General features: G+C 38.5%; 1 protein-coding gene across 2 annotated transcripts in view; it reads right to left on the reverse strand.

Moving 5' to 3' along the window:
- Positions 1-4293: 4293 nt before the first annotated feature.
- pak4 (p21 protein (Cdc42/Rac)-activated kinase 4) overlaps positions 4294-13620 on the reverse strand; it is a 36769-nt gene continuing 27442 nt past the window's right edge. For both annotated transcript variants that reach the window (XM_014995514.2, XM_014995515.2), the window contains exons 8-11: positions 12916-13042; positions 7787-7912; positions 7522-7656; positions 4294-6048 (exon numbers count right to left, since the gene is read on the reverse strand). In XM_014995514.2, coding sequence (XP_014851000.2) covers positions 5893-6048; positions 7522-7656; positions 7787-7912; positions 12916-13042 — 544 coding nt within the window. In that variant the 3' untranslated portion in view covers positions 4294-5892. The remainder of the gene's footprint in view (positions 6049-7521; positions 7657-7786; positions 7913-12915; positions 13043-13620) is intronic.

The raw sequence follows: 13620 nt of genomic DNA on the forward strand, positions 1-13620 counted from the left end.
AGCGTATTTTATGCGATAGCAGAAATGCACTAAAAGACGCAAATAAAAACTGAATTCTGTTTTAAATATAAAAAACATTAACATTATTTCCCAAAGTGAACGGATTTAAGTTTTCAACCGCAGCCGTGTCTTTAAAACCGTGAACTGGATTCACTGGTCTCATGGTTTAATATCAATGAAACTGAACGTTTTCCTCCAGACTTCCTGATTCTGTGACATCACTTCCTCTTCAGGCACCTGGTTCCCTAAACCAGGGATGTCCAAAGTGCGGCCCGGGGCCCATTTGTGACCCTTAGAAGGGATTCTGCGACCCAGACTCAAGTTTAACTCGGGCATTCTGGACCCGACTTGTTATTCAGAGAAATATTATAAAATCGTCTTCAAATGGAAAATGTTGGTGCAGCAACTTTTTCTACTATAATCAGCACAAATCTAATTTTTGTTCCTCTTATTTGGCAAAGTTGGGCCACAAGCATTCAGCAGCATTCAGAGAAGTAAAGACAGATCCATTCACTAAAGTTTGCAAATCTGGAGAAAAGACTTCCTGACCCACTCTGGGCGATAAAATACCCGACTGCTGGTTGTTCTACGAAAACATTCAGGGTTGAATTTAATGCTGAAGAGGTAAAAATAAAATAAATAATTTGATAACATTCTGCACCAGAAACATCTAAACTCCCTCCAGAATTTCTTCAACCTAATTTATTTCTTGATGTGATCAGAACACAGATAATATCATCTTTTCCAACAAAACATTTGCAAAAACTCTTAATGTGAAGTTATGTTTTTACAACAGTAATAACATTTACAAAAATTCAGTTTCTATGCACCACAAATCTGGAACAAACTTCCAGAAAACTGAAAAACAGCCGAAACACTGAGCTCCTAAAAATGAAAACGAAATGTAGAGTAAATCTGAGTCACAATAAATGGAAGATTGACCAAAATATTTGAGGTGTGTTGATGACTTGGATGATTATTTTTCACTTTTTGCAGCTTCTTCATGGTGAACCTCAACACTTTGAGGTTTGGTTCGTCCAGGTGAGAGGCGTTTACTGTGAACAAACTGTGGCCGCTGATTGGTCAGTTGCTGAATTGATTCATTCAATGGGTTCAACGTAAAAATCTTCATTCTTACATTGGAGATTTCGTCTGAGAAAATTTGCACGACTGAAAAGACGCCGTAAAGGAAGCAGCTAATTGATGGCAACGTCACGGCAACCACAGGTGGAAAACCACATTTTCAGAACATTTCTCCCCAGAGCAGAGAAAATCTTTCCTAAACGAAGCTGCTCTGCTTTCTAAAATCTGATTAGTGACGTTAGAGAAACTACCAGCTTAGACAAAAAACTTCTTCAAAGTTTCAGCAGCTTTTATAAATCATTTAAAATAAACCACAAAGACTGGCTGTTTCCAACATCCACTATTAAAAACTACTTTGACTCGACAAAAAGCTACGACATGCGCTTTGTGATGCGTTTCTGTCTGCAGAAAAACTTGGTCTGTTTGAAGGAACAAAGAAGCTGAATTAGGAATCGAAATGACGGGCACACCCGAGTCAGAATCATCGCAAAGGAATGTCAACTTTAACTTCTGCAGGCGCTTCACTCACAGCCTGGAGGAAAAAATATGCATATTTCTGCACATTTTAAAGTTTTCTTTGTGTCTTTTAGCACCTTTACTGTTGCTAAATTAATTGACTTCCATGTGGAAATGTGAATATTTACTAAACAAATTTAATTACAAAACCCTCATTTACTTTTTGAAGGGATGATTTAAAACACACTACCAGCTGAGAGGAGTGTCTCGTGCCTTGTAAGATTGGTTCTGTTTTATTGTCCCAGTGGTTTTTTAGCATAATTTATTTCCGTTTCTGGTGGTGGAGACAATGGAGACTTTAAACCTGAAGCCAGTTCTGCTTTTTTCCAGGTTCACATGAGGCAGAACATCAAAAATCTGCATTAGCTTCTGAGCGGGGACTCCAGTTTGAAGTCTCAGACAATGCTGCAAAGAAACTGTTTCTTCCTCATTTTTATTCACCGTTCAATAATTATTACATCCGTTTAGCATAAATGCTGCTTCATACCTTCTGATTGTAGTTGGCCAGGTTTTTTTTGTCAAACTTTTCCATTTCACGCTGCTATGCTACACTATGCTAGCTACACTATGCTAGCTACACTATGCTAGTTTCATCTAGTTTAACCCTGTTCTTAGTTTTATTAGAAATTTGTAAAGAGTTAAAAAGTTGTATGTGATCGAGACGATCTGCAACCCTGACCCAGTTACATCGGTTCTGTCAGGAGGAATGAGCCAGACTTAACAGAGATTAACTAAAACTAATGAAACAGTCATAGTTTGAACAATTATTTTTAAAACATTTATTAATTCTGAAACACAGGAAACTCTTATTGAATGCCAGGCAGTGTTTAAGAAACATTTGGTCTCAGGTGTAAAATCCTCTGCCAGGCGGTTGCTCTGCGTTAGAAATGAGTCATGACTTCATAAACGTCATGGCAGCCGGTCGGCCCAAATGGAAATCAGAACCTTAAAACTGTGCCATGAAATTCGGAGTATTTTCACAATTATTTATCGTCATCAATCAAAATATTGATATGGTACAAACCAGAAAACAAGATACAACTTGGAAATAAAACGATTAATCGTGATTAATCAATCAATGAAATAACTCAACTAATTTAGTAATCGATTAATCGTTAAATGGGCAACAGGTTTTTAATATATAGATATGGATAAGTTAACCTTCACAGTTAACTTAAAAGTAAACTTATTTTTCATGGGAAAATATATCAAACAATATATGCCAAAAATAATTTAGGATAAATGTGAGAAAAAAAATAAGGCCACCTGGATTTTAGTTTGTACTTTATAACCATATTCTTTGATTCAATCTACTGTTTCTATAAAGCTACGCCTGTTGAAGTTCTACTCTCTGGTTTTATTCTTTTTTTAGTATTTGTGTTTTCACAAAACAAAACCTGGATAGAGACGGAAGGAAAAGATTTTGTGCAGTCACACAGGCAGAATTGAAATTATAATTTCTCTCTGCTTTATTTAAGATGTGCCAACAAATCTGTGTCTGTTGTGAATTATGAGGAACGTAGATGTCTATATTTGAAAATTTAAAAAATTTAAATATAGAAAATAAAGTTGGATATAGATTGCATTCGCCTGCTGTGTGAAAGTAGCCAAAAACACCAACTGCTGTTATATTTGATTATGGGCACCTCGCTATTATTGTTTACATCCGGAAATTTCATTCTGGAGGCAAAAAGACGATTGTTTTCCTCGCCATCCGTAACCGCCGCCGCGCCGTTAACTAAATGAAACCTGGAGATTCATTATCGCAGTGCGCCACAGCAAAGAGGAAAAATAACACAGCAAAACCGTTAAAGAACAACTCAAAACCTCTTTCATCGCTCTGTGTCGGCTACGCTACACGCAGACCCGTTGCCATAGCAACTGACAACAACGCCACTTTATGTTCCTGGATTCAACAGCAAGAACAAACATTTCCCACATAAAGAACAGAACATTGAGTCAGTTACAGATTTATGTTTTCAGGTTTGATGTTTAGTTTGCGATTATTAATAAGCGATCGCTGCGGTAATTAGCTACCGCTGCTATTAGCTAAGCTAACACGGTGGTAGATTAGCTACCGCTGCTATTAGCTAAGCTAACACGGTGGTAGATTATATAATTTAAACACCTGCTCTACTGATTATCTGTCAGAGTTTATGTTTAGGTTGCCTTTTGTTTTATTTATTTTAAATGAACCGAAACGCCAAATTCCACATCACATCTACATGTTACGGTTGTCAAAGTCAAGCTAGCATAACTGAACTACTTCCTCGCTATTTTTAAAATTAAAACATTTCCAGACCTTATCAGTCGTAGTGTAGCACAGCACTGCATCCATTTTTCTTTTGTATATCAGATGAATATTTAAGATTTTGCGAGTTGCACTGCTAACTGTTATTGGTTTTAACTGTTAAAGTTAAAACCAAAGCTAGTCATCATCAGATAGCAGCTTTTTGCCCTCTGCAGCTTGTGACATCACGCTGCAGCGGATCCACAGAACAGCAGTTTGTGTTTACAACAGGAATCACTTAATCAATACAACAGATTGAGTTTAGCTGGTCCTCTGGATGTGGAAAACCAAACAGTTTGTTTCATTTACAGTTCAGGCGCCAAATCAGATAAACCTGCAGACCTCCTCTGAGGACGCCCGGCTGCATTTAATGGAGAAAAAGTGTCATTCAGAAACAAGACGGGTCAACTTCATCTGTTGTTTACTGTAAAAACAGCTTGTTAGTAGCAGGAGACATAAAAAAAAACATCACAAGAGTTCAAGAAGTTTCAGTATTTTAGTTCATTTTCTACAGTGAAAAAATTAAATATAAAAAAAAATCAAACATAAAGTAAAGCCTATTGTTCTAAAAATGCTACAGATATTAAAACATAAAGAAGGAATTAGTAAAATTTGACCTGGTGTTATGGGACTGTGTGCTGATTGGTTAATGCTCCCATAGCGTCTCTTCTGAAGGGTTTAGTGTTGCACGAACGAGTGCAGCTCCTCTGCATCTCATCACCAGTGCTCGATACGTTTCACTCTGCACACTGCAAAAACTCAAAATCCAACCAAGTATTTCTGGGTAGTTTCTAGTGCAAATATCTTATTACACTTGAAATAAGAGAAAATAACTTATAAACAACTTTACAGCAAAATACAGGAGCTTGTGGATCACGTCACCATAAAGCTCCCTTTATAGATGAATAATAGTTTATAAATATGTTATTCATTCATCTATAAACACTTAATAAATCATCATAACTGTTGAATTAAGAATGGGAAGATATATCAAAAATACATTTGCAAATGCTTATTGTTCTTACAAGGTAGTCTGAAATATTCAGTATAACTAGATAATTAATGCATAATAAACAGTTATTAATGATTTATAACGTGCTTAAAGATGAATTAACATATCTGAATTACTGGCCATCTGTAAGTGAAGCCTTTTTGTAAAGAAGCTATATTCCTTAAAATAGATGTAAAAGTTACCAATTCTACCGGGAGATTATTTATAAAAATATCTTGATATAAATTAAATTATCTATCAGTTTAACTTGTCCTGCTTTTAATCAATTTTAGCAGATTTACATAAAACAAGCTCCTTTATTTTACTGAAAACTATTTTTGAGTTTGTCTTATTTCAAATGTATTGAGATATTTGCACTTCCATCTATGCAGAAATATTTGGTAAGATTTTGTGCTTTTGCATCATAATAAACAAAATACAACAATCATAAAAACAGACGGTAAATTATCAACGTTTTCTCTATGTTCACCGTTTTTACACAGGAATATTAGGAAATAAGTGGAAGAAAAAAAGTCCTCTGCTACCATGACTCCAGTGTTTACATGTTCACTTAGTGTGTTTTTGCTCGTTTACAACAGGAAGCTAGGATAATTATGGCTACAAAATACAGTCCGAGTCCAAAGGTCGCCGCTGTCAGTAGTAAATTCAGGGTCCAGAGGTCGGGATCAGTGTCTGTAGTGGAAACGTTGCAGATTGTCGGTAAGTGAGATTTAAAAAGTTACTCCAACCGTCACCGACTCCTTCGAACCCGGCTGTACTCCAAAACAACAAAAGGAAAAGAGCCTTTTTCTGCGTCCGGAAACACACGACATCACACTCATTCACCCACGCATTCGTCGTTATTGCCTCTGATTCGGGGAGCGCGCTCCCCACAGTTCAGTGACTCACAGCGGATAGCAGGATCCTCCCGCACCGCCTGGGCTCCCGGTGCAGGAGGATCCTGATCCGCCCGAGTCGCCTTCACAGCCCCGGAGGTGTGGAGCGCCGCGCTTCATCGCATCCTGTTCTGCCGCATCAGGGGGACGATGCAGGACGGCGGGCCGGCCTTGGACAGGAACTGGTGCTTCAGCAGCTCGCTGGCCGTCGCCCTCTGAGCCGGCTCACGCACCAGCATCCGGTCCAGGAAGCCTTTGAGGAGCGGGGACACCTGCAGGGAGACACCCAGGGCACTTACTTATTTAGCTATGAATATTCAGACTGTCTGAAAATGATAACTTACATTTATTCAGCAATATATTATGACTTGTACAGTTTATGTACAGTTGGGATTTTTATGTGGTTTTTAACATTTTTTAAAATTACGAGATTTCATTCACAATTTCACCGTCATGTCTGAACGATAAGTTTATTTTATGTGATAAATAGAAAAGAAAATCCTGAAGGTTTCATCATTTTATCTAAACAGATTACGGCGGTGTCATCTGGAGAACCTCAGGGCTCGGTACTGGTACCCATCCTGCTCTCCACTCGGACAGCTTAAACTACAGCTGCAATTAATTATTTCACTAATCGATTATTTTATCGATTAATCTGATAAAAACAATTCCATTCAACTACTAAAGCCTTTTTATACATTATTAAGAATACATTAAAGATGCAAATAAATAATTTAATCCCACTTTTAAACAAGAACAAACATTTTATGAAACATTTTATAAAATGAAATAAGGTATTGTTCCTTTGATCGATTCTGGAATCTGCAGCTAATAAAATATTTTACCATCAACATGTGAAAAGCTGAAACCTTCGGTTACATATCTGGTGATTATGTTTGGATTAATCGATTAGTAACTGGACAGGAAAAGGTCCTTACAGGAGATTTTCTTTTCATCTTAGATGCAAAATGCATTTTCTTTTGTACAGTTTTGGATTAGGTACCGTTCTGAGTGTGTTTGTAAAATGTTTATTTTGTTTAAAAAAATAGATGTTAATTATTGAAAAATATGCATAATGAGCCAATTTTCTTATCCGATTAATCAGAATAATCATCAACTGTCAGAATAATTGTGTGATAACTAGAACAATCGATTAATCATCAGAACAATTGTTAGAATAATCTTGTTATTGTCTGAATAGTTGATTGATCGTCAGTGTTTCATTGTGTGAGTAACTGATAACTAAAATAATTGCCACTTGCAGCTCTGTCTGAATGTCCTGCTCTGCTCAGCTGCTGTCGTGTCGTTTCACAGAAATGAAAGGAAATGACGAAGCTGATAAGACCCTGAACCACAGAGATGATAGACCGTCAGCTGGACAGAAGGTGTCGGTTTCGTTTTCACTAAATATATCCGTCACATTTCACAGTAAAGATACAATCAGACATTTTGATTCTGATGACCCAAAACTACGACTTAAAGAGACATTAAGTGAAACAGGTTTTATGTTCCAAAGACTTCTGCTTCATTCTGATTTATTCTGTGATGATGAAAGCAGCAGTGAGAGTGAATACAAGTTCAGATGACTCAACTCTTTTCCCATCTTGTGTCTCAACTCTTACAACATTATAAAGAAACATTTTGGCCTTGAAGACGACGTGGGAAAACAACCACGTTTCACATTCCTCACAAAGAAACAAGCATTTCACATCCTGGTTTTGGTGGGTCTGCTTCAGCAGTTTCACCTTGTGCAGGTTCTTCAGTTTGGGCGGCTGGTTGTCTCGAATCATCTTCATGGCTTTGAGCGGCGGCTCGTTGAAGTACGGCGGCTCGCCGTCCACCATCTCTATCACCATGATGCCCAGAGACCAGATGTCTACCTGCAAACGCCCGGCGGAAAACATCAAAAAGACAAATAAAAGTAAACGTTCAGTCGCCTGATTGTTTTCACCCGCATGTTTCATGGACGTTAGTTTTGTGAAAACAGAATAATTTATCAGTAATTTTCACCTCTGGTCCGTACGGCAGCCGGGATATGAGCTCTGGTGCCATCCAGTACGGCGTTCCAACCAGAGACTTCCTCCGCTGGACTTCCTTAGAAACCTGAGCGCAGAAACCGAAGTCTGACAGCTTCACCTGGAGACGGAAGTACAAACACAGCGATGCTAAGACTGTTTATGACAGGCAGCATTCACACCTGCCCTGTTCAATGGTTGCTTACTGCGCCAGGCTTTGAATCCATATGTGAACGCCAAGTGGACCAGAGACCGCTCTAAAAGCAGGAAGTGGACTACAACACAGGGCATTCTGGGTAAATGCAACCAAAACAAACGCAGAGGCCAAAAACAGGTTTTCCAAAATGTTTGGCATGTTTGACACAGTGCAGGGTGAAACAACCACAGCAGCTGAAGGTAACAAATACACTGCAAAAACACAAAACCTTACCAATTAATTTTGGTCCAGTTTTTAGTGCAAGTATTTTAGTACACTTGAAATAAGACAAAACTAACTTTTCAGCAAGATACAGGAGTTTGTTTTAGGTCAATAATTCCTTAATATTCATGAAAAAATACTAGTCCACTGATTATTTCACCCACATTTTTCCCATAAGTGAAACAATCTGTCAGTGGAACTAGAAATGTGAATTAGTTTAATCTTATTCCAAGATATTTGCACGAGAAACTAGACTTGAAATAATTTGTACGGTTTTGTGTTTTTGCAGTGTGTTGCAACTTTGGTCCCAAATCAAGTTGAGCCAACTGTTGCTTTTGGGTGTGAAAGCAACCTACAGGTTAGAAAACTAATTTTCTGCCTTATTAGGCGTTTTAATCCAAAACAAAGTGGTATTTTTGTTTGAGCCGTTATGTGGGGCATAACTCTGCAGCCTCCTGCAGAGGACAGATGAGAACCCACCCTTCTCTTTCTCAGAAGGTTTGTGCCCGGCTGAGTAATGTTGAGAAGCGGATTGTGACGCCGACCACAAGGCCGTGTGCAGCGCTCAAACCCAGAGAGGGAAATGAAACAAGCTGGTTCAGAGAAGTGACTCTCATTTAAACAAACACATTCATGCAGCCAATGTGTAACATGACCTCAGCGGATGCCACACGACACCTGATATCATTATATTTAACTGAACAGCGCAGTAATTTAGCATCGGATAACGATAAGAGAACTTTAAAAAACAGCAAGCAGGTTCATGAGGAAGGTCAAACGCACGCCCATCCTCCTGCCGAGAAACGCTTCAGGGTTGGCTGGGTCTGCTTCCCCTGCAAGGTCAAACCACAAAGTCCCTCACACCCAAACACCAAACTCTGCAGCCTGCCCTGAGAACTGCAAACCAAAACCATGGATTCCTGCAAGCAAATCATCTCTATTTGGTAGAGAAAAGTGAAATTTGCATCCAAACATTTTGCACATGTCCAAAAATAAAGGCTGAAAGTGTGAGAAATGCAGAGAACCGAGATGGAGCTGCACAGCTGCAGAGTTCATCATCAAGTCAAGAAAAACAATACGGGAAATATTTCACCTTTAAAACAGCGAGTGCAATTAAGCCTGTCATGAAACGTTTTGTTGGACGGTAAATGGTTCCAGAAGTTTCTGCAATAAACGATGATATTGTTGATTTGAGGCCATTTTCATGTAATTTAATGTTAAGAATCAAAACATTAAATAACTTTAAATTCTGATGAACATTTAACAATAAAACTGGAAGACATTTTAATTATCCAAAACAAATAAAACTGATACTAAAGGCTTTATAAACAAAACTGTCCTTCAAAAAAAGAGCAAGTTGAGACCAAAACACCAGAATGAAAACTTTTATCATCCAGTTCGCAAAGAAGGGAAAGAGAGAAACAATAAATCATGCAAATGGAAATGATTGAGTTTGTTTTAATTTATTATGCAATTAACTGAGTTACTGCGACAGATCTAAGTGTAATGTTAAGGTGCTAAATTAGTTGGCGATTGTTTCAATAATCGATTAATTGTGATTAATCGTTTGAGGCCTAAGGACGTCCTGGCTGGTTTGCCTTCATAAATCTGTGAAGCCATTTTCTAGAAAAACATCCCACTACACCTGGAGCGCTCTCTCATTTGTGAAAGTCGTCACGTTTTTGACCTCAGTCTGTTAATTATTAGAAGATGAAACACGTTTCGACGTCTCAGACGTGTGAAACATTTTCTACGACAAAAACAAACCTCAGAGAGTCAAAGCCTGGGTCATCAGTACGAGCTCTGAATTATTAGCAGCAGACGATGAAACAGATTGCGGGTAACTGTTTTCGTTTCATCTCCTGGCTTGAAAGAGACAAAACGACGCCTGCAGCAGCAGCTGGAGTCCAGAACTCTGGGTGAAACAAGCGAAGACGCCAAACCACAGACAAAAGCCAGCTTCCACTGTGGTTTACACATTAGCTCATCTAAACTCAGAATGTGTGACTTGCACATTGTTGATCATCATAAGCAAAGGAGGGTCAGGCTCGACTCGAAACTAGCAAGTTAACAGCCTTGGCTTTGTTTTGGTGCAACTGAAAAGGAAGCGAGAGAGGCAGCGCTTTGGATCAATAAGGCAAGTTAATCCAGGTTAAGACCGAAACTAAAGGTTATCAACAGATCATTCTAACAATCGATTGTTCTGACCATTAATTTCTTTAAAAATGTCAAAATTCTGCAGATTTTTCCTTTTTTTAAAAAAATAAATAAATAAAATGCAATAACATTGCATTTCTTTAGTGAACGCTTGATCATTTGTAGCAAACAAAGCATCTGGAGATGTGAAAAGCTCTGACTGAACATCAATCAGTGTAAGATTGATCAGTGATTATTTATCCATAAAAAATAATTGAGTATCAAAAGCTGCTCAGGTTTAACAATTTCTAAATAAATGTGATTTATGCAAGAGTGCAACTTTTTATACGTTTTCCTCTTCCTGTTTTGACTAATGCGATGTCTGGAAAATGCCGTCCTCTTCAGTCCCTCTTTGTTGTCTCATCTCTAGGTAAAATCCGCGTTGACGCGTTGCAAGTTAATGTTTACATCTGGATATTCAGACTGTTACAGTTTTATGCTTTCAGGCTTTGTGTTTATTTTGCGATTATTAATAAGTAATCGCTGCAGTAAATTAGCTACCGCTGGTATTAGTTAAACTAACACAGCGGAAGTAGATTGCTCTACTGATGATCGGTCACAGTTTGTGTTTGTTGCCTTTTTTTACTCAACTGAAACAACAAATTCTGCAGCACATCTACGTTAAGGACATCAAAGTCAAGCTAGCATAGCTAGCTCTTCTTCGCTATTTTTCTTACAATTTTTTCCTGGCCTTTTTATCTTGTTGTAGAGTTGACAATTAGCATCAAAGCATTGCGTCCCTTCTTCTTTTATATATGATGCGTAGATTTAAGACTTAGTGCGTTACGTTGATAACAATGCTAGCAGGTTTTTGCCCTCCAGTGGATAAATGGGAGGTGGATCTTGCATGCATGACATCACGCTGCAATGTGTCTATATTAGCCACATAGTTGTGGCTAATAATTATGTAACAACAACATGTTGTTACATTTGAAAAAGTAACAAGATATAGTCTGGAAATTACTGTAAATGAATTGCTGATATCAGTAATAAGAGATGTTTCTGATGCACAGCTGTTACCAATGCAATGTTACAGAACCTGACAGAAACAATGAAATTATTTGGTTTTATAAAAATACAAAAACTAGTATACTACAGTTACGTGTAATCTTTAATTTAATTGTTAGGATGCATACAGATGGCAAAGCTCAGGATTTACCCAATGAAAGACAGACGGCCATAACAACCTGCAAGTAAACAGAATCCAACACACAGAGTGACTGCAATGTTCTTTTTCTGTTTATTACGCACCTGAACTAACATTGCATCGTCAACATTAGTGTAATAAACTGTTCTGCTGACTGTGACACCAAGCAAACTGAGGCGCTTCTCACTTTGGAGTTGCTATGCAACCAGGCTGGTTTCATTTTCTGCAGAAAGCAGAAACCTGCTTGTCACCACGCAGGAAGTGATCTGGTATCTGCTGCAGCTCGGCAACAATACCAAAAAACTAGAAATTAGGCCACTCTTAACTCCAGACCGATCTTATTTACATCGCAACCCAAGGTCCTTGTTTTTTAAAGAAGTGGGAAACTTATTGTTCTTAACTGCAATTAAAACTAGAAGTAAAAAAAGAGCTGATGATTGGTTCTAATATGAATAAATAAATACCGGTAACAGGCCTTATACCTGCAGTATGTAAATGTATTTTACATATTTCTTATGACAGACTTTGTAAACACTGAGCTCCTCTCCCAGTGCCAACTAGAAACAACCAATCAGAGCCAGGAGGCGGGTCTTTGCACTGTCAATCACCCTCCGTGCTCTGCTACTATAGTGCAGTTCGAATGCATATGTAAACGCCAAGCAGACTAGAGACCGTTCCAAAAGCAGGAAGTGGACTGCAGGGCAGGGCATTCTGGGTAAATACAACCAAACACACCCGCTAGCTTAGCGTTAGCTGGAGAAACGTCTCGTGGTTCTTTATCAAAGACTAAAGAGAAATCCTCCAACTGCTAAAATCTGACGCTGCTCCATTTTTGTTTACATTTCATTAAGACTAAAGTTGCACTCTGTCGTTTTCCTCAGTGGTTCTAGGTGCAGCGCCCCCACAGGCCAGGAGGGGAACAGGTTGGTTTGACTCAGAGCAGAGAAAGAACCGCAGCAGCTGGAGGAGGAGCAGATGTTGCAACTTTGACACCCGTAGATTAAAATTTCTGCATGAAAAACTTCAAATGAAACTCACTGTTGAGTAAGGTGGTAATTGTGTGATGCTGTGGGCCCAGTGAAACGTGTTGGAGCTCTTTAAAACGCCTGAAACTTAAACATGGGGGATATGATGAAAAACCACCAAATTAACTCAAAAATCCCAGATAAAACCTGAAGACGGAGATGAAGAAAAGAAAGATAAGCGACAGAACCAGGACTGCAACCAGAATATGGACAAACATCCGTCTTTCTGTGTGGAGGCAGACAGTAAAGATGCCAATATTTCTGAACAGACCAGTTTATTTGGAAGCTTTTTGGACGTGGAGGGCGTTGTGCGTTTTCGGCGTACGGCGGCTACGTACCCGGCCATCATGCGTCAGCAGGATGGAGTCGCTCTTTATGTCTCTGTGGATCACGCCTTGAGTGTGCAGGACAGACAGCGCCTTCAGCACTGACAGACAGACGGTGGCGATCTGCTCCTCGTTCATCCTGCAGTCAAACAGAAACCAAAGTCATCTGGGATTCAGTTTTTCTAGATTTTAGAGTTTCACTGAATTTCATGGGCGACTAATTTGAATTTGGCACCAAGAAAAGCAGCAGAGACACTGGAGACATTAAAAAGCTGCTCCTGTGGAAAAATACCAGATCACAGCACAGATTCTCCATCACTTTGTGCAACGCTGCCCCCTACTGGGCAGAAATATTTCTGCTGACATCAGATCAGTTCAATGACAACATTTTTAGTATCTTATACATTGTTTTTAACACTTTAAGAACTTATTTTCTCCTTTGTAGGAAAACAAAAAACTGGTTCTATTCCATTTCTATTAAATGCTTTAGTTGATTCAAAGACAGATTTCTTAATCAGCAGGTGGAAAGTTTCTGATAAAAAGCTGCAGTGAATTTTCACACATTTCTAGTTCCACATTTTTTCAACATTTTTGTAACATTCTCCACGTTTCAGAATAAAATTACTGATGGGACTCGATTCAAATATTTAATCAGGTTAATTACAAGGTGGATAACTAAATAATCGAAAATAAATTTCAATTTTAATTCAAAAACTG

The sequence above is a fragment of the Poecilia mexicana genome, unplaced genomic scaffold (assembly GCF_051168715.1).
Source record: "Poecilia mexicana isolate PSO_F unplaced genomic scaffold, ASM5116871v1 scaffold_13, whole genome shotgun sequence".
NCBI classification, from domain to species: Eukaryota; Metazoa; Chordata; class Actinopteri; order Cyprinodontiformes; family Poeciliidae; genus Poecilia; species Poecilia mexicana.